Raw genomic sequence first — 16,829 nt, 5'->3', positions numbered from 1 at the left:
TGTAAATAAAATAACTTTTAAAATGTATTCTTGAAATAATTCAAAAGGTTTAATTTATTCCATTTACTGTTTCATCTACAGGCCAATGTAAATAGCCCCTCTATAATTTAAAGCCAGTGTGTCACACTAAAAATGAAAAGCAAAGGTAAAAAGAATTCTCTCATCAATATTTATTTCGAAAAACATCAATTGAAAGAATCAGTAATCAGACTTTGCTTCCACGGGAGTTCCTTTCTTCTTGGTGCTGCTTCTTTGTGATCTGGGTGAATGACATCTCTAAGAAAGGTTGTCTATGCTTATGTGATGGAGGGAAGCGTAAATAAACTTGACATCAACACTTTGTCTCCTTTGCTCCTGTAAAACATAATAGAACACAACGATGCTGCAGCTTCAAATATCAGCTTTAAAAAATGTGGGAATTTGTATTTTATTTTATAGCAGTTATGTTATGGTTTTACAAACTCATACTGTGTTTTCTGCAAGGAAATGTAGGAGTTATGGTTTTCTACTTTATTTTATACAGTCTAAGTTTTCTACATGATCTCCAGCTCAACCACCGGTTTTCTGTTCGCTCCGCCCCCTTCGTTCCAAACGTCATGGCGTCGAAGCACAGTGTGCTAGGGCTGAAGTGTAAGAAACGTTTTTTTGATAGGCTACAAGTGGCCTAATTTTCTTGAAGTGTCCCATAATAGCGGAATTCCCATACTGACTACATTTAGCTGTCAGTCAACACAGAAGAATCAGGTAATTCCGGATCGACCATGGCTGCGTACGTGAGTCTGAACAGCCTGACACATACTTCTCGGGTCTGCATTCAGAAGTGGTGATGCGACATGGACTGGATGTCAGCTTTACCCGAGGAGTTGTGGAACATTCCTCTGACAAACCTGGCCATACCCGGTGTGTTTAACACTTTTTTCTCTTGCTGTTGTAGCCTAATGTTACTTAACAGTGCAGGTTATTAGCCTACTTCTATACTGCATAACGGTAGGAAATCATTCTCTAAGTTCTTATTCCAGCTTCTACTGTGAATGTAAATACTTTATGATTTCTTAGAAGAATAGATGAAGGGTAAATTCCTGTAATCTGGCACTTTGTGCAATTTTGAGTTATTCCATATCTAACAAATTAGATCAACACATTAGACCTTGCTGAAATCCTCAAGGTGTTTTCTAACCACACCAGGAAGGCGTGCAGATATCTTACCCAGAAGAGACTTGCCACACCTATTGGTGTTCTTTGTACAAAAAACATTTTTGGTTATCAGGGACAAGTCACTTTGTAATCTGTAATAATGACAAAATGACAAGGACAGAAAACTGAATAAGAAAATGTATTTTATTCATAGAAAATTCCTCAATTAATATAAACATAAAAAGAGTGATATTTCTTCAAGAACTAAATAAGGAGAATACTTCCTGTCTTAATACAGGATTAATCTACCTCACATCATTTAAAATTGTTTAAAACATCCTATTAAAATTGTGGTACTATAACATTTATAAAAACTCTACTAATTCAAGCAGCAGTTAGCAATTAAGTTATTCATTTAAATTCTCCATTCTAGTAAAACTGGTGCTACTCAGGGGAGCAAATCACCATCTATCATGCCATTATCTTCTGCACATAGTCACACAAATGTTGTGCATTTTAGGCTAGTGGTTAGGTTAACTACTAGAAACCAGTCTCTCCCAGTTCAGCTTTAATATGTCTATTCACACCTGTTTACCCAGGGAGCCATGATGCCATGAGTTACTGTCTGGACATAAACTCCCCATTGGTCCCATCTGAGTCTGAGTTTTTTAGGCTCTTGGATGGACTTTTCCACTGCTTTACCAGACCTGTCATTTTTAGATGGACTACAACGCAGGTATGTATGGTATAAATGTATAAAGATTATCAGTTGCCAGACAAATTGTGCTGACTATTTCAGAGTGCTGTGAGGACCTCTATGGGACTAAGAAGGTGTTGCTGTGGGGTTTTCGCACTCAACCTCCCAGAAACCACTTGGCAGTCTGACAGGGTGGCCAGGACTGAGTTCAGCCCCACAAAACGTTGAGTTAAACATAAATGGTGCCTTGAAAAAACTTTACTGTCTTTTCAATACAGCTGTGTTATTGTACATGTTGCTGCTGATTGGGTAACACCTCTGACACAGCCACCAAACGGGAGAAAACGTTGCACACCTTTTCGAGGGCACACGTCGTTAAATCTGGAAACTGTAGCAAACCTTTGCGAGATTAAACTCACCCCTGTAGTCCTGAGGGGGATGTGTTTTTTTCAGGGTTTGTAGTTTATTCACTTGTATCTCAGTTGTAGTTTCAGTCAGCCACAAAGCTTTAAGATCCAAATCATGTGTTTGTTTACTAAAATAGGTCAGTTGCAGGCCAGACAACCAAACCAATTAGCTTAAAGGCACTAAAACGCTGTTTACCTGAAGGGAACTGCAGAGTCGAGTGATGATTCTCTGAGGGTTCGTCACGGCACGTGACCACTTTCATTTGCATATGAAAGGCATTTTAATTTTATATCAATTATGAACAAATATACTTAAATACGTTGTCTCTCCAAACATGTTTCCTGGAATTGTAGATGTGAAAGTATTTTCAGGCATGTTTTATGAATTGCTCGTCCTTGCAGGACAAAAGCATCGAGGAGCAACTTTCGATGGGGATTCGGTTCTTCGATCTACGCATTGCGCACAAACCCAACGACTCGTCCAGCGACTTGTACTTCACACACATCATCTACACACATTTAATAGTCTTGGTGCGTATAATCATCTTAAAGTTTCAGTTTGGGCTTTTTTGGCATGTTAACAGTAAATCTCTCTCCTCTACAGGAAACACTGTCGTCTGTTGCCACCTGGCTGGACTCTCACCCAAAGGAGATAGTTATTCTTGCTTGCTGCAATTTTGAGGGAATTGACGACAATCTCCACAAAGCATTCATTTTCTCCCTGAAGAAGCTTTTCGGCTCAAAACTCTGCCCCCAGAATGTTAGTTTTCTCCTTGTACAGCTGATTTACGGTGAAAGTAAAGACAACATAATGCCTTACGAAACCTATCGTGCCCTCCACAGGAATCAGTCCTGACCTTGCGGAGTCTGTGGGCATCTGGTTACCAGGTTATCCTGTCCTATGACTCCAATATTGCAGTGGGGCATCAGGAGCTGTGGCCTGCCATCCCCTACTGGTGGGCCAACAAGCGCACAGCACAAGAAGTTATCAGCTACCTGGACTGGAACAAAGACCTGGGACGTCCAGGTGAGTTTCATTTACACTTTGGCCTCTTCCGGGATATTTACTGCACCGAGCGGAGCATCTAACACTGAAGCGTATTATGTGTGCTTCCTGGTGTGTGTTCACGAACATACTATGTTTTCTGTTTTGTTTATTTTCCAGAGGGCTTCTTCGTCTCTGGCCTGAACCTGACGGCTGACCGGTGTTACATCACGGTGAACCTGAAGCAATCCCTGCGGACGCTGACCTTCAGTAACTGGGAGTGTTTGAGGAAGTGGCTGGAGAAGCAGCGACCCGGGTCGGACCCCAAGAGCCTCAACATCATTGCTGGAGACTTTGTGGGTCCACTCCCGCTGTGCTCTGTGGTCATCGCACTGAACCAAAAACTTCTAAGAAGAACGCCGTCAGATAAAAAATCCACTTAGCTGTGATTTCATTCCACGGGAACTGATCCCAGAATAGCCACTGTATACCTCATTTTCTCTTGTCTATACGTCAATTTATAACTAAAAGAAATGTTTCTGTACTTAACTGTACAACAATCTTTGTTTTGAATCTACACTTTATATATGTTTACAAGAACGTACATCATTCTTATGTGTGTTCAATATATTATACTGTACAATAAATACACTGTTTGTAGTACAGTTTGCCGTCTGCATGGACCCGTGAGTTATTTGAATCTGCATCACCCTCCTCCCCACTACTGCTGCTGCTCTCTCCCTGCGAACAGTTTCTTGTAGCGTCCGTAAGCGGCGGCGCTGATGATGACCTTGACAACGGCCGAGCCTTCATCTGCATCCACCTGCACGTCCTGAACGGTGGCCTCCTTGTACAGCCAACTGTGGATGAAGATGCACGTTTAGTGCTGTGCTCTCTTATTTTAAACAACAACAACAAAAAAAAAGTAAAGAAAAACAGCTTCCCAGCTCACCTTAACTGGGAAGTGCTGAGGTCAACTTTGAGGTCTAAAATGTGCTTTCCTGTAGAGTTAACAATCTCTTCTTCCACTGCTTTCTTCAGCTCATCGAGGCCTCGCTCCTCCAAGGCAGATATGGGCAGTGCGTTGGGCTCTGTAAACTGATAGCTGGGGAGGGATAACAGAAGATACTTTGACTTTTCTTCCTCTTCTGAAGACTAACCCGAGTACTGGCTCGACCCCATTCACACAGCACACACAATTACACTCATAATGATGCCCATATGAATGAATCAGTTACATTTTGTGGCTTTGTGACAAGATCTTGTGTTGAAACATTCAGCCCAACACAAAATTTACCTTCTAGATCTTACTGGCTGCTGATATTTTCATTCTGGATAAACTTCCATATCGAATTTAAAAGATCTTGGGAAGTCTTAAAATCTCTTACTTGTCAATAAGGTCAATTTTATTGTGGACTTCTATCATGGAGCTCATCAGCCTGTCAGGGATTTGCAGGTTCTTGAGGACTTTCAGTACGTTCACCTTCTGATTCACTGTCTCGGGATGACTGACGTCTCTGACGTGAACCAGCAGATCCTGGAAGGTCGAGAATGACAAATACAAACTCAATTACTCAACGCTTCATTAAATCCTTAACTTTTACTGGAACTCTGGATATTTCACGAGCCATGTGGGTTGCATCTCATCACAGACACCCTTAAAATGAGCATCAGGTACATACTGAGTGTTTAATATCTTCCAGGGTGGCAGAGAAGGAGTCAATGAGTTGGTGGGGCAGCTGGGACAGAAAGCCGATGGTGTCCACGTACAGAACAGTCATGTGGCTGGGCAACCGGCCGGCGTGGACGGTGACGTCCAGTGTGGCGAAAAGCTGGTTTCTGGGTTGAAGACCACTGTCACCAGTAAGCGCTTTGATCAGGGTCGTTTTTCCTGAGCAAACGATGGAAAAGAAAAGTCATGTAGTCAATGTCGTCAAAACTGACGCCCAAAATATATTAAAATGAAAAATGTACCAGCACTGTTTCCAGTCCCTCACCACAGTTTGTATATCCTAGCACAGAGACGATGGGGAACTCCTTGTGTTTACGCTGCGCTCGCAGTAGGTGCCTCTTTTTCCGCAGTTTTTCCAACGCTGAGCGAATCTTCATCTCCCGCTCCTTCAGCAGTCTCTGCTGGACCTCCACCAGCGTCTCGCCTGCAGGGACCAATCACAGAGCTGAAGCTCCTTTCTGACAGGGCAGCTCAAGTGCTCTAACATCCAGACATGTGTGCGCTCAGGTTTATCACCGGGGGTGTCAAGATGTTACCTGAGCCTCCGATGTATCTCGATCCTCCACCCTGCTGGTCCAAGTTAGCGATTTCATTTTTCAGACGAGATCTACCACCGTCAGAGGAAGACATTTTAAAAGGAGAGCAAACATAAATTGGATATTGATCCCATCAATGACGTTACCTTAACAAGGGGATCTCAGCCAGAGAGATCTGTAACTTGGCTTCTTTAGTCCTGGCGTTGCAGCGGAAGATGTGGAGGACCACTGAGTATCTGTCAAAGACTTTAACGCCCCAGGCTTCCTCCAGCTCCCTCTGTGTGGAAGAAAAGGCCGTAAGTGCAGGAAACCTTTCTGAACATAGACCGAATATTTTTTTTTTAGATAATTTTACCTCAGACAAAGGAGACAGACGTTCAACATTCACAAACACAGCAGTGATTCCTGCAGTTTGCCTGATTTTCTCTGAAGGGGAAAAAAAAAATCACAGGTGAGTCATATTAAGACTCCACGCACAGACACACAGGTGGACACGCAATGGAGAATACCTGCAAGAGTCTGGAAGTTGCCTTTGCCAAATATCCTCTTCTTCTCTGGTGTCTTTGTGGAGAGGATGATCTTGTCCACCACTTTCCAGTTGTCTAAAGTGTTCACCAGCCCCACGGCCTCGGCCATCATCAGCTCGGCTGCAAAGAAAGCAGTACAGCGTGAGAGGAGTCCCACCATCACCCTAGCGTGGTCCGCACACTCACATCTGTGCGCGTGCCTTGTTACCTGTGGTGAGATGCTGCTTCCTGCTTCCCCACTTCACATCGGGGTGAACGATGAACACCCTGTGCTGGCCCTCTCCGATGCCTGCAGGGACCTGCTGCAGAAACAGCTCCTCCACCTCGCTGTCATGAATGAAATCTTCACCCTCCTCCTCCTCCTCCTCCTCCTCGGTGAATCCCGTGTGGCGACCACAGCTGGAGTCCTCCGTATTCTTTAGCCTCCATGCAGACAGTGCAAACGCCCTGGACAGCACCGCAGACGCGCTCTTCACTGCCGCAGCGTGGTGAGGCGTGTGTGGGAGGCTGCAGGGTGCTGCTCTCTGGCCGCTGCGTGCGCACGGCCTCTGCAGGAGTGCTAACCGTGAACCGATCCTCCTCAGTGTCGTCATGTTGCCCCCGGAAGCTCCCCTGCTTGTGTCATCGCATTCAGATCTCGGACAGTATTTAAGCTAACCACCACCGATCATGCTATGTGCTAGACGAGAGCCACAGGTCACCCATGAGCGCTGTTTACGTCCTCTTCTTCGTCTCCTTCTTGCTTCCTGAAGGACCACGAACCAACCTGTAGACCGCACACTGCCCCCCTGCTGTAGCAGGAAGTATTGTTGATATCCCAATAGTAAGAAATATATCTATAACTATTATATATTATGTTAACGTTAGGTTGTTATCTTTTGGGGGTTTCAGTAATGAAAGCAACTCTGCAACTATTATTTCTTTATCAGTTTTATGTTGTTTCGGTTCCCTCTTCCTCCTTGAGAAAGAAATTGAACTTTATTTTAGAACAATCTGTTTCTCCTCCAACAAAAAGACTGAAGATACTTGCATGTTGTTTGAAGGTCTTTCAGTGATATCCTTATTTTTTTGCTGTATTATTATTGTACCGCCTAGCTACACATCCCTTATGTGTTGTATGTATCCATTACACAGTTATTTTTTATAAGTTGCTTGGATATCACTTTTCTGCTAATAAAGATAGATTTTGATAGTGCGGTGGAGTTCTGCCTTCCAGGCAAAGTTTTCTCGCAGGGTGTGTACTTAACCACATACTGCCTTACCAACCGAACATTTTAATCTACAAGTGATAAAATGTATGGATTTGACTAAAGTTAACGTTTGTGTTTGTTACATAAATCTTACTAGAGTGGGACTTTTTACCCAGGGGTTAGAGTTTAGGACAACCCTTGGCAGGCAGAAGCTGCCTGGGAGACTAAACACAAAGAGCAAAAATATCCCTCTTTATGTAATTTCCTTTATCATTTAATTCCACTACTTTATTTACATCTTAAATGAGGAGCTATACAGTGAAATAAATAAGCTCATGGGACATTACATTTAATACAAACTAAAGAAAAGGAAGGTGTTTGGGTCTCACAGTCAGTCTGCCCCCTGCTGGACTAAAGTGTTATTGCACCTCTCACTTACTATAATTTAGCCGTGACATATTAGACTGGAAGGAAATACATTCCCATGCTTTCAGTTCATTTCATTTCAGATTATTTTGGAGGTACCTTCATTTTCATTTTATTTGCCGAGTCAGAAGCAGCAGGACCTGAAAGCCAATGCCTACTCGAGTTGTTGGATAAACTTTTGTCCAATGAGAGAGCATATTATATGGATATTGCACTGGGTTAAAAAAATCTGTTCAATTTCAACATTCTGGGATTATTACTGTATGTAACTAACCACATAGAGTTTATAGTTCTACAGATTTTTAAAAACGTTAGACAAAAGGTCTAACAGGCATCTTAAAACATGACTTTAGTAATTACCAAACAACAGAAAACAGAGCTGCCAAAACATCAAGTCTGAGGAGAAGTAAAATAAATACATAGTAAGAAAATAATTCCTTATATCACAGGTTTGTAAAACACCGCCAATAGTTTTTAAATGCTTTAATAAAACCTACCTTTCTGTAAATAATCATTTGCACAATATTGTTGTATCAAAATATTATGTTAATATCATTAATAAGATGCTGCCAACCCCACCGCGCGTGGGCGTGAGCCCTAAAAAAGTAGTCCAACAGGTCGGAGCAGTCTCCATAATTTGGACCCCAACGGGACATATGTTGGTAGAAACTGGGAGGGCCGGTGTTTTTAACGTACTTAGGAATGTTTTTATTTTAAACCAGTGGGCGGTACTACTGATATTTTAGATAGGAAAGGAACCAAAAAAACATGCCGCAACACGACTGAAAATGACTCTCTCGGAGTGAATCAGGTGTGCGTGTGTCCTTCAGTTGTGTGAAAGGAGCGAGCAGAAGACGCGGAAGTAAATTTAGACGGACGTGTTGTTAGTAATGGACCAGTCATCGTTGTTCAGTTTTAAGAGGAGAAAAACTTTGAATTGTTTTCGCGTGTCGCGTGCGCAAACCTGTCCTCAGCGGGAGATGCCTGTGGCGCTGTGGCGCACAGGACTGTTGCTCTGTTTCCTTGGTTTCTGCGGCTGTCTGGGTGAGATACATCTCTGTTTGGTCATGCGTGTTACACACCGAGATGACTTTTCACACTTTCACTTACCTTTTTACCTGTGCTGTCTCACTCTTTTCTTTACAGAGGAAGAGTGCGTCCTTGGCATTGTCGGGCGGCTTGTGTCACTGCCATGCTTTTACAATGAATTATCAACCTTTAACAATTTTTCCTTTGAGTGGAGGAGAGGCGATTCAGTGGTGTTCAGAATCTCAGCCGAGGCTGCACTTGCTGGAGACCTCTCTCTGGAGCTGCCCATTGTTGATGCTAAAGAGCACAACGTCAATTACAGTCTGTTAATCATTTCAGAGGGGAATCACAGTGCTCCACTGTGCACTGTGTGCCTCAGGATAGCAGGTCAGTGCCAAACACACAGTAGGTAATCAGAAGAACATGTAAAGGAAACTAAGTTTTGTCTTTGATGGCTGTCTGCAGCCAGTTTCAGCTCCCCGCTCCTGCAGAGGGAAGAAGAGGCGCAGGGGGATAAGGAGGTCTTCGTGTGTCACTCTGGTGGTGGTTTTCCTGAACCTGCTGTTGACTGGCTCATCAATGACAGCGAGGAGCCCCCTGAAGGCTCAGTGAGGACCTTGGCAGCATCACTCCCAGACTCCCATCTCTACAACATCACAAGTCACCTGACGATCAACATTCCCAAAGACTCCAGCGTGTCGTGCATCATAAAGAACCTGTCCATGAACGAAACCTTTGCCTCCACAAGCTGTGAGCGATTGACCGCTGCTTATTCACTTTATCAGGCCCCAAACGCACACCGCTTGTCCACTAATCTCTGGTCCTTGTTGGTTCTCAGATGGAGTGCAGGACAGCCCAGTGGTGACCCAAGCATCAGATGGCGTTTGGATGTTCAGCACGGCTCTCTCTGTGGTGGTTGGGCTCATGGTGCTGGCAGGAATTGCCTATCAGATTCGTCTGGACAGAATAAATAAGAGGAAGGAGCAGGAATTCCAACAGGCTAACAGAGGTAGGCATCTGCTGCTGGTGACACGCTTCACATAATACACACATCCAACATATGACACTACAACAACATAAAACTATAAGTATGAACGCTTCTCCCATATGCCGGTCCTCCGAAGCTATAAACCATAGATTTCTCGTTTCCCAATAGTCAACCCTTTTGGTTTATGACATTATATGTAAAGTCATCAGGCTACGTTTCATCTGGAAACCGACCCTCTACTAAATATGTTCCACTCATCTAAATCAATAGTAAACCAAACTTCAGCGAGTCTTTTTCCTAGACAGAATTAAGAAGCGTGTAACTTCATAATCAGAATACAATCTACATATTATACCTTTGTATAATGTACTGGAACCTCTGACATAAGGAGAGAGAGAAGGGATGTGTGCTACATCACACACACAGTGGTGTGTAATGTTATTTTGCCACCACTAAAAAAAAAACCTCTTGCTCTTATTGAAATTAATGTTTGCTTTCAACAGGACACAGAAGACGAAATCGGGACACGGAGGAGACCGAGGCGATGAACCCGGAGCCACAGGACACTAGTGTGTAGAGATTGGAATCGACAAATCCTCATCAATGGTCACTCATTTTCAAATTGAGATACAATGCACTGATTTGTAAATATGCATTACCTTTCTGTTTACCACAGGGAGGATTTAACATTGTAGTCCAAACCTGGGGCTGTTGATTTGTTTTATAGATCTGTTAATGTTTTTCCATCAGGACAGAAAATATGACAATCAAGAACTAAAATGTTTCTACATTTGAAATCTCTGTTGCCACAATCACTAGTCAAAAAACTGAAGGCAATTGTTCTTTTAATGGAGCACTTTTTCAAGAAATGCCAACAGTTCTATTTCCAGTAATATAAAACTGATTAAAAGGATTCAGTATGTCACATTACAGAGGATGTAACCAGCAAATGCTTTATTTCACTTAATAAATGATGTCAACAATTAACTGCTTACCAAGTGTGATCGATTTTCTATTGATCAGTCATTTAAGCACCAGACATTAAACAAATTACAGTTCAATCAGCAACCATCCCAACTGCATGTCTTGCTTCCACTATTAAGACAAACAAGTCTTGTGCGTCACAGGGAGACGAAGACGCTCTGTTGCAGCAAAGATTCTGTTGCGTGGTTTGCGTTGCACCTTTCTTTCTCAAGGCTGCAGAGCTCAGCTCGAGCCTCCCTGCGCAGATGTGACTGTGTAGATGTCGTCCCGACGCTGAGCGGTGATTGGGATCTGCTGCCGGATGTCGGCTAAATACTGCAGGTCTGGGAACAGAGGATACAGAGAGGTTAAGTACAGTTTCAGACAGTACAAGCCCTACTACCCTTTTGTGTAACCACTTTGAAACCTCTGGACTAGAGAGCTGAGATGCATCACTTCTAATTTTTCTCAAAAATTGTATCTGAGATTATCATGCGCGACGCGGACGAATGGTTTACGGTGGCAGCAGGAGCCACTCTGTCCTGTAGTTGAGAGTCTCTTGATCGATACTGTCTGCAGAAATAAGAAAACCGCTCCTCCGCTTACCGATATCAGCATAAATAACGGCCTCCTCTGGTCCAGCCTTAGAGATCACTTCTCCCCTGCAAACACAGATCGAAACAATCACAAAGCCGGCTACATTTAACACGTGAAAACATTCACAGACAGCATAAGATACAGCCGCTCATTAATGGAACAGAAACACTTTGAATATGACACCAATTTCCCCCAAGTACATGCACTAAACCTAAACTACAATATTGAGGTTCTTTACTTGAGTACTTCTATCTTATGTACTTCTTATATACTTCTACGCTACATCTCAGAGGACAACATTGCACCTTTTACTCCACTACATTTACATGACAGTTCAGATATTACATAGGATGTGTAGTTACATATTTAAACTCCAGTATAAAAAGTTGTTCAACTTAGCTTCACCTCAAGCAGCTACAACAGTAAACTGTAAATGACACGTTAATGCATGTGTAATAAACAATATAATGCAAAACTCATGAATCCTACTTTTACTTACTTTTGATATTTTTGATGCATCTTCCTGATAATACGTTTGTTTGGTAACTAAAGCGACATTTTGAATGCAGGACTTATATTTTTACCTTCTGTCAAAGCATATGAAAATAATTTTTCAATACTGCTGGTTTTACTGACGGCAAATGCCTCCACTACTGCTTTCCTTTCACTCACTCATGACTTCCTTGCTGGCAGCAGCACTAACTCGCGTTCCCTTTAATTCCTTCTCAGTGCGTATTTCACAGTCACACACAGCTGGTCAGAGGATACAGAAGGCAACATGTTCCTGGTTGTTACTGTACCATGGGTTGACAACAGTGCTGTGTCCCCAGGCGACATATGAAGCAGTTTCATCTCTGGCAGGAGACGCTGTGGCCACATACACTTGGTTATCAAGCGCTCTGCAAAGGAGACAGCCAAAGGATGTACATCAAATTGTACAGCAGTAATTTGTAACTTCTAGACAGTTGTGAAAACCTAAAAAATATAATAAGTCATAATTATCACATCATTGCCATGCCGTGCCATTACCATTACTGAATCTGGCAAAAATTTTAACTTTCATTTTCATTTCATAGGGCCCTATCCATGGTGTCATCATCCAACATGTGAATGTATCAGAACTGCAGCCAGCTCCATCAGGAGGAATTAAGTTTAGAGATAAAAATGTGATAAAATTGGAGAATGTGACGAAACTAAACAGGCAAAAATTTGTATGCCGCGTCTATGACGAAGCAACGTATCCATAATACGCTCTGCATCACTAGGAGTTTCAGGGGTCTACCACCCCCTCTGAAAAAAATCCTAAGGGAAACGCTGCCATGGATACAACCACAAAGAGCTGTGCCTTTGGTGCTGCTAAACTGATAAAAAATACAAAATGTAGAAAACGATGCTTAGATTGCACATACAAATATAAGTGTTAAAATTTTTTTTACAATATGGACACATTGAACACTAGTTAAGATTCTCAGAATATACAGAAACAAAGAACACCAGTGTGCTCTTGAGGTTGGCCAAATGGGCTGTCTCTTGGGGATAGAGCAAATGAATGATTCGTTATCAATATGTTATCCCACAGACGAGTAACATTCACACTGGCAGAAATAAACAATTGTAGCCTATATCCTATCTTTGCTGAGCAAAGAAATTAACAGCCCAAATATAGACAGGATGAGTTCAGTGATTGAAGCAAATAAAGGGCTGAGCTATTAATTTAGTTTTATATATATATTCCATAAATAAGTTTTACGGTATTAACCATAGTTAGATCACTCTTTCTGAAGGTACTGGATGTTTCAAAGCATTATTACTTTCATTTTAAATATTTTGTTATGATAAAATGTATGCATTGTCTGCAGCTTCTTAGGATGTGGCTGCAGGTTTGGAACTAGTTCCACCTTTCTGTTCCTCTTCCTCCACAAATAATGTCCCTTCATTTCACTCTGACCATATCACACAGTGTAGGATGTATTCACACCTGAAGTTTTGAATATCATGCTGTTACTATTTTTTTTTTTTTTTTTTAATGTGTCTTTTTTAATATTTCCCTATCTTGCTTTTATGTAAAACATTTGCCTTGTTGCTGAAATGTGCTGTACAAATAAACTTGCCTTATATACACTACATGACAGACATAAATCACACAAGAATCATGGGTCACTAATAAATATTTTTCAAAATCAAAATGTTTTTGGACAGTGACTGGGACTCGAGGTCTGACCTCCCCCTCTGAAGGAGCTCCCAGTGGGCTGGACCGGTCGTCATGTTGAAGGCTCCAGGGTAGACCAGCAGCTGACAGCCTGAGGACAAAAGGACAACCCGATCACCTCTCCTGCACATCATTAAAAACATGTAAAACAGCGTAATCAGCCACTTACCTTTCCTACTATAGAGCTGTGCAAGCTCTGCAAACCTCAAGTCATAGCAAATGCCCACTCCCACTTTGCAGAACGCTGCCGGAGGAATTACAGAGAAGGCAAGAGTCAAATGATGCTCGTCCAGCTGCAGAGGAGGAAACAGCAGGCGACGGATGTCACTTACGTGTGTCGAACATTGACAAACTGTTGCCTGGGCTCAGCGTCTCAGACTCCTGGAAGCGGATTTTCCCTGGAACGTCGATGTCAAAGAGGTGAATCTTGAAGGAAGATGCATTGACAGATGATGAGAAACACTTTGCGGTGGTGAATATCCTGCTATAATCTCTATGAGGTGGTCATTAAGTAGTTTCAACAAATGACTGAAGCACACGCACCTTCCTGTGTTTAAGAAGCAGCTCTCCATCGGGCCCAAACACTGTGCAGCTGTTATACAACTTCCCACCTTCCTCTTCAGGGATGGATCCTGTTGAACAACAAGTCACATGGTTCATGCCTCCGCTGGACAGAAAACGTGTTTTTGCATGTTTTTCTTACTGTTGTTTTTTTTTTTTTTTTTCCAAGTAACTTCACAACATTTCTTAATCAGCACCAGGTGAATCTAATCAGCTCACAGGTAAGAACCAATGGCAACAAGCCTGTTTGACTATAAAGTCCAGCACACTGCACAGAAACCAGGTTTTTAGTGATACTCGTACACAATCAAATATTTTCAATGTGTGCCATTCAATGTATTCTGGAAGTTATCTTGTGAAGAAGAGGTTAAATAAATGATTGACCTTTACACAATTAGCCGCATCTACCACCAATATTACTGATTTCCCATGTGACTCCCAGAGAGAGAACTTAATGGATTTTCCACAGCATTCTGACATGTTGTAGCAGGAAAAGCGCCGATGTAATTAGTAACATAAACAATGTTTGCATATCATGTAAGTGTGCCCGTTGTGGTCCTGCTACTGTGCCTGCGTCATGCTTTATGCATGGGACACTTCAGTGAAACAGAGATCTTTCATTTTACACCTGGGCTTTTCCTGCAAAATCTCAAAAAGGCCTAATGAGTTAATAAAAGGCTATTCTGTGGACACATTTCATCAAATGCTATTAAAATTTTAAATTACATGAAAGGAGGAACTGTGATATGCCACTATTACCAGTTGCTGTTGTTTCGAAACGGTTACTGTCAGCTAAGAAAAAGTGTAAAATATTTCATGTGGCTAAACTGGGATCATTTATTAACTCTGCTGTTGGTGGAGAAAGCACGTTAGCCTTAAACTTTGCGGCACGAATACCAAAACCTGATGAACAGTACTGACAGTCTAGATGGAGAATACTGGTGTAACGCCTGTATAAAATGTAAAAATAAATCAATAAAAACAAAGTTAGGAGTAGGGAAATTAACAGGGTTTCCATTAAGGGCCCAGGCTTTTGATTCTGCTCTCCTTAACTCCTCACAACCTTTTGTTTTTTCAAGATAATGAGCTAATTAGCCCACTGTCACACAAGAACATTACTCTGAGGAAAGCTGACACATATTTCATATATAATACTGTATTGTAAATACATCCAAGAGATTTCCAACTTTCAGTATTGAATAGGATTAATGTAAGAAGTAAACATTCAAATGCAAATTTACAGTGGAGGAAAATACTCCCATTACTCTATGGACCCTGGTGTGTGTGTGTGTGTGTATAAACAGCCACAGATGCTTCCCTACCTCCCACTAGATACACCTTATTCGCCTTCGCTGCCTCTGACAGCACCTGAGTGGACTCTCCTGGGATCCGCTCAGCATACTGAGAGAAGAAGTTGGTTCCATATGGAGAGTTGAAGCATTCCTGTATGAATGACAGGTGAGAGAGCAGCTGTTTTTACAGCAGCAATACTGAACCCATGCACTAAGGACAGAATTTCACCACTTTAGGCACTGGCGACACATCTTTCCAGTGTTGTGTGTTCCCCAAATGTTAACTATACCAAAACTACAGCAAAGAGTCCGCTGGTTCAGGGGTAGCAGTACACTGCAGAGACCTGGTTACAGTTCCCACCTGAAGTGTTTGCAGGTGTGAAGCTGGTGAGGGATCAGTCCTTTAGTTAATAATACACAATAAAAAAAAAAAAAAGTGTTTTCACAATGAGCTAACCTGTCCCCAAAAAGACAAGCACACCTGTAATCATTAACTGATTTTTTGAGCTAGCAAAACAAAAATAAGTTTAGATTGGAGCAGTAAAAGCAGAGGGACAACCAGCCCCAGCCTCCCCTACTGTCCCTACATCAGACCCTGCTCCTCACCGGCAGCAGCACCACCTGGCTGCCTTGTCCTGCAGCCTCCTTCACCAGCCTCCGGGCTCTGCTCAGGTTGTCAGCCTTGACGCTCGTCACCTGCAGCTGAACGACAGCCAGACGGAACTCTGAGAAAACAAGAGACTGGCTTTTTAACTGTGCACCTGGAGCAGACATTTACAGACTGCAACTATTAAACTGTAAATGCATTCGGGTCTATATGTACAGACATACCAGTTAGCTACAACTTCAGTAAAATAAATAGAGAACTTGGTACTTACTTGACATCGCCTTTGCTAAAGTAGACATGTATGCAGAGAGGTCCTGTTAGGTTTCACACACAGTGTAGAGCGCAGGTCATGTAATTCCGGAAGGCTATGTGTTTTTTTCCAAAATAAGAGTCCAGACGGTTTTACAACACCAGGGAGGTCCGGTAAAACAAAATACAACGTTATAAAACAATAACGAACGCCTGCAGATGCAAACTGGCGGTTCTTCTAACTTAAAGTGACTGTAGGATACATACTAGAGGTTAAGTCAATTTCAAAAAACCTTTAATGTGAAGTTTAGAGGCGAACTTACGTCAGCAGAGGTGGGTGTTCCGCAGCCAATCAAGTGTCAGTTTTTCAGCCAGGTCTTTCCTCATTGGTTAATCGAACCAGCAACTAATAATACCTTCAAGTACTACTTGGCAAACAATGCTCACAGGGCTTAGCCATTATAAACATGCTTACTTTGAATATAATGCATTTACACTTAATAGAACTGCATCTGAATGATTATTTTGAATGTTTGGTCCTTTAAATGCTTTAAACTGAAGGTAAAGACAGAGGGGACCATAGACCAGACCAGTCATTTTGCTACTGGCTGCTGTGCTTCTTGCAGCGGATATTTGTTTACTTATTATTTAGGAAATAAACCACCTAGCAGTAGCAGGTAAAACAGAACACGATAATCTT

General features: G+C 42.2%; 5 protein-coding genes across 5 annotated transcripts in view; 2 read left to right on the top strand and 3 right to left on the bottom strand.

Moving 5' to 3' along the window:
• The window catches only part of LOC123971410 (cytoplasmic FMR1-interacting protein 1 homolog), a 1,205,200-nt gene that overhangs the window by 23,318 nt on the left and 1,165,053 nt on the right, over nucleotides 1–16,829 (bottom strand). The window lies entirely within an intron of this gene.
• Nucleotides 587–3,902, top strand: si:dkey-66a8.7 (PI-PLC X domain-containing protein 1). The gene is made up of 6 exons (XM_046050293.1): nucleotides 587–900; nucleotides 1,734–1,870; nucleotides 2,641–2,769; nucleotides 2,843–2,998; nucleotides 3,082–3,265; nucleotides 3,404–3,902. The coding sequence occupies exons 1-6, from the start codon at nucleotides 834–836 to the stop codon at nucleotides 3,664–3,666; spliced, it is 936 nt and encodes a 311-aa protein (XP_045906249.1). The 5' UTR covers nucleotides 587–833; the 3' UTR covers nucleotides 3,667–3,902.
• gtpbp6 (GTP binding protein 6 (putative)) lies at nucleotides 1,321–6,745 on the bottom strand. The gene is made up of 10 exons (XM_046050266.1): nucleotides 6,227–6,745; nucleotides 6,001–6,138; nucleotides 5,847–5,917; nucleotides 5,638–5,768; nucleotides 5,492–5,562; nucleotides 5,221–5,379; nucleotides 4,906–5,114; nucleotides 4,612–4,760; nucleotides 4,176–4,328; nucleotides 1,321–4,083 (listed from the first exon to the last, which is right to left on the bottom strand). Exons 1-10 carry the CDS (start codon nucleotides 6,609–6,611, stop codon nucleotides 3,945–3,947), a joined length of 1,605 nt encoding a protein of 534 aa, XP_045906222.1. The 5' UTR covers nucleotides 6,612–6,745; the 3' UTR covers nucleotides 1,321–3,944.
• Nucleotides 8,284–10,638, top strand: LOC123971445 (ICOS ligand-like). The gene is made up of 5 exons (XM_046050292.1): nucleotides 8,284–8,678; nucleotides 8,781–9,050; nucleotides 9,129–9,413; nucleotides 9,502–9,672; nucleotides 10,155–10,638. The coding sequence occupies exons 1-5, from the start codon at nucleotides 8,525–8,527 to the stop codon at nucleotides 10,226–10,228; spliced, it is 954 nt and encodes a 317-aa protein (XP_045906248.1). The 5' UTR covers nucleotides 8,284–8,524; the 3' UTR covers nucleotides 10,229–10,638.
• On the bottom strand, nucleotides 10,480–16,331 carry nit2 (nitrilase family, member 2). Its single transcript, XM_046050309.1, has 10 exons — nucleotides 16,152–16,331; nucleotides 15,880–15,998; nucleotides 15,304–15,424; nucleotides 13,964–14,052; nucleotides 13,753–13,846; nucleotides 13,590–13,664; nucleotides 13,433–13,511; nucleotides 12,012–12,110; nucleotides 11,221–11,276; nucleotides 10,480–10,958 (listed from the first exon to the last, which is right to left on the bottom strand). The coding sequence occupies exons 1-10, from the start codon at nucleotides 16,177–16,179 to the stop codon at nucleotides 10,858–10,860; spliced, it is 861 nt and encodes a 286-aa protein (XP_045906265.1). The 5' UTR covers nucleotides 16,180–16,331; the 3' UTR covers nucleotides 10,480–10,857.

Source organism: Micropterus dolomieu, linkage group LG05 (assembly GCF_021292245.1).
Source record: "Micropterus dolomieu isolate WLL.071019.BEF.003 ecotype Adirondacks linkage group LG05, ASM2129224v1, whole genome shotgun sequence".
Lineage (NCBI taxonomy): Eukaryota > Metazoa > Chordata > Actinopteri > Centrarchiformes > Centrarchidae > Micropterus > Micropterus dolomieu.
This window is presented reverse-complemented; position numbering and strand designations above follow the sequence as displayed.

Coding starts and splice junctions, on each gene's coding strand:
- si:dkey-66a8.7 (XM_046050293.1), top strand. CDS start 834: ATGGACTGGATGTCAGCTTTACCCGAGGAGTTGTGGAACATTCCTCTG. Junction 2,999..3,081: donor CAAAACTCTGCCCCCAGAAT/GTTAGTTTTCTC, acceptor TGCCCTCCACAG/GAATCAGTCCTGACCTTGCG. Junction 3,266..3,403: donor CAAAGACCTGGGACGTCCAG/GTGAGTTTCATT, acceptor TTTATTTTCCAG/AGGGCTTCTTCGTCTCTGGC.
- gtpbp6 (XM_046050266.1), bottom strand. CDS start 6,611: ATGACGACACTGAGGAGGATCGGTTCACGGTTAGCACTCCTGCAGAGG. Junction 5,769..5,846: donor GTCTGTCTCCTTTGTCTGAG/GTAAAATTATCT, acceptor TCTTCCACACAG/AGGGAGCTGGAGGAAGCCTG. Junction 5,563..5,637: donor GCTGAGATCCCCTTGTTAAG/GTAACGTCATTG, acceptor TGACGGTGGTAG/ATCTCGTCTGAAAAATGAAA.
- LOC123971445 (XM_046050292.1), top strand. CDS start 8,525: ATGGACCAGTCATCGTTGTTCAGTTTTAAGAGGAGAAAAACTTTGAAT. Junction 9,414..9,501: donor AACCTTTGCCTCCACAAGCT/GTGAGCGATTGA, acceptor GTTGGTTCTCAG/ATGGAGTGCAGGACAGCCCA. Junction 9,673..10,154: donor ATTCCAACAGGCTAACAGAG/GTAGGCATCTGC, acceptor TGCTTTCAACAG/GACACAGAAGACGAAATCGG.
- nit2 (XM_046050309.1), bottom strand. CDS start 16,179: ATGTCTACTTTAGCAAAGGCGATGTCAA. Junction 13,665..13,752: donor TTTGTCAATGTTCGACACAC/GTAAGTGACATC, acceptor TTCCTCCGGCAG/CGTTCTGCAAAGTGGGAGTG. Junction 12,111..13,432: donor GAGCTCCTTCAGAGGGGGAG/GTCAGACCTCGA, acceptor TCTCCTTTGCAG/AGCGCTTGATAACCAAGTGT.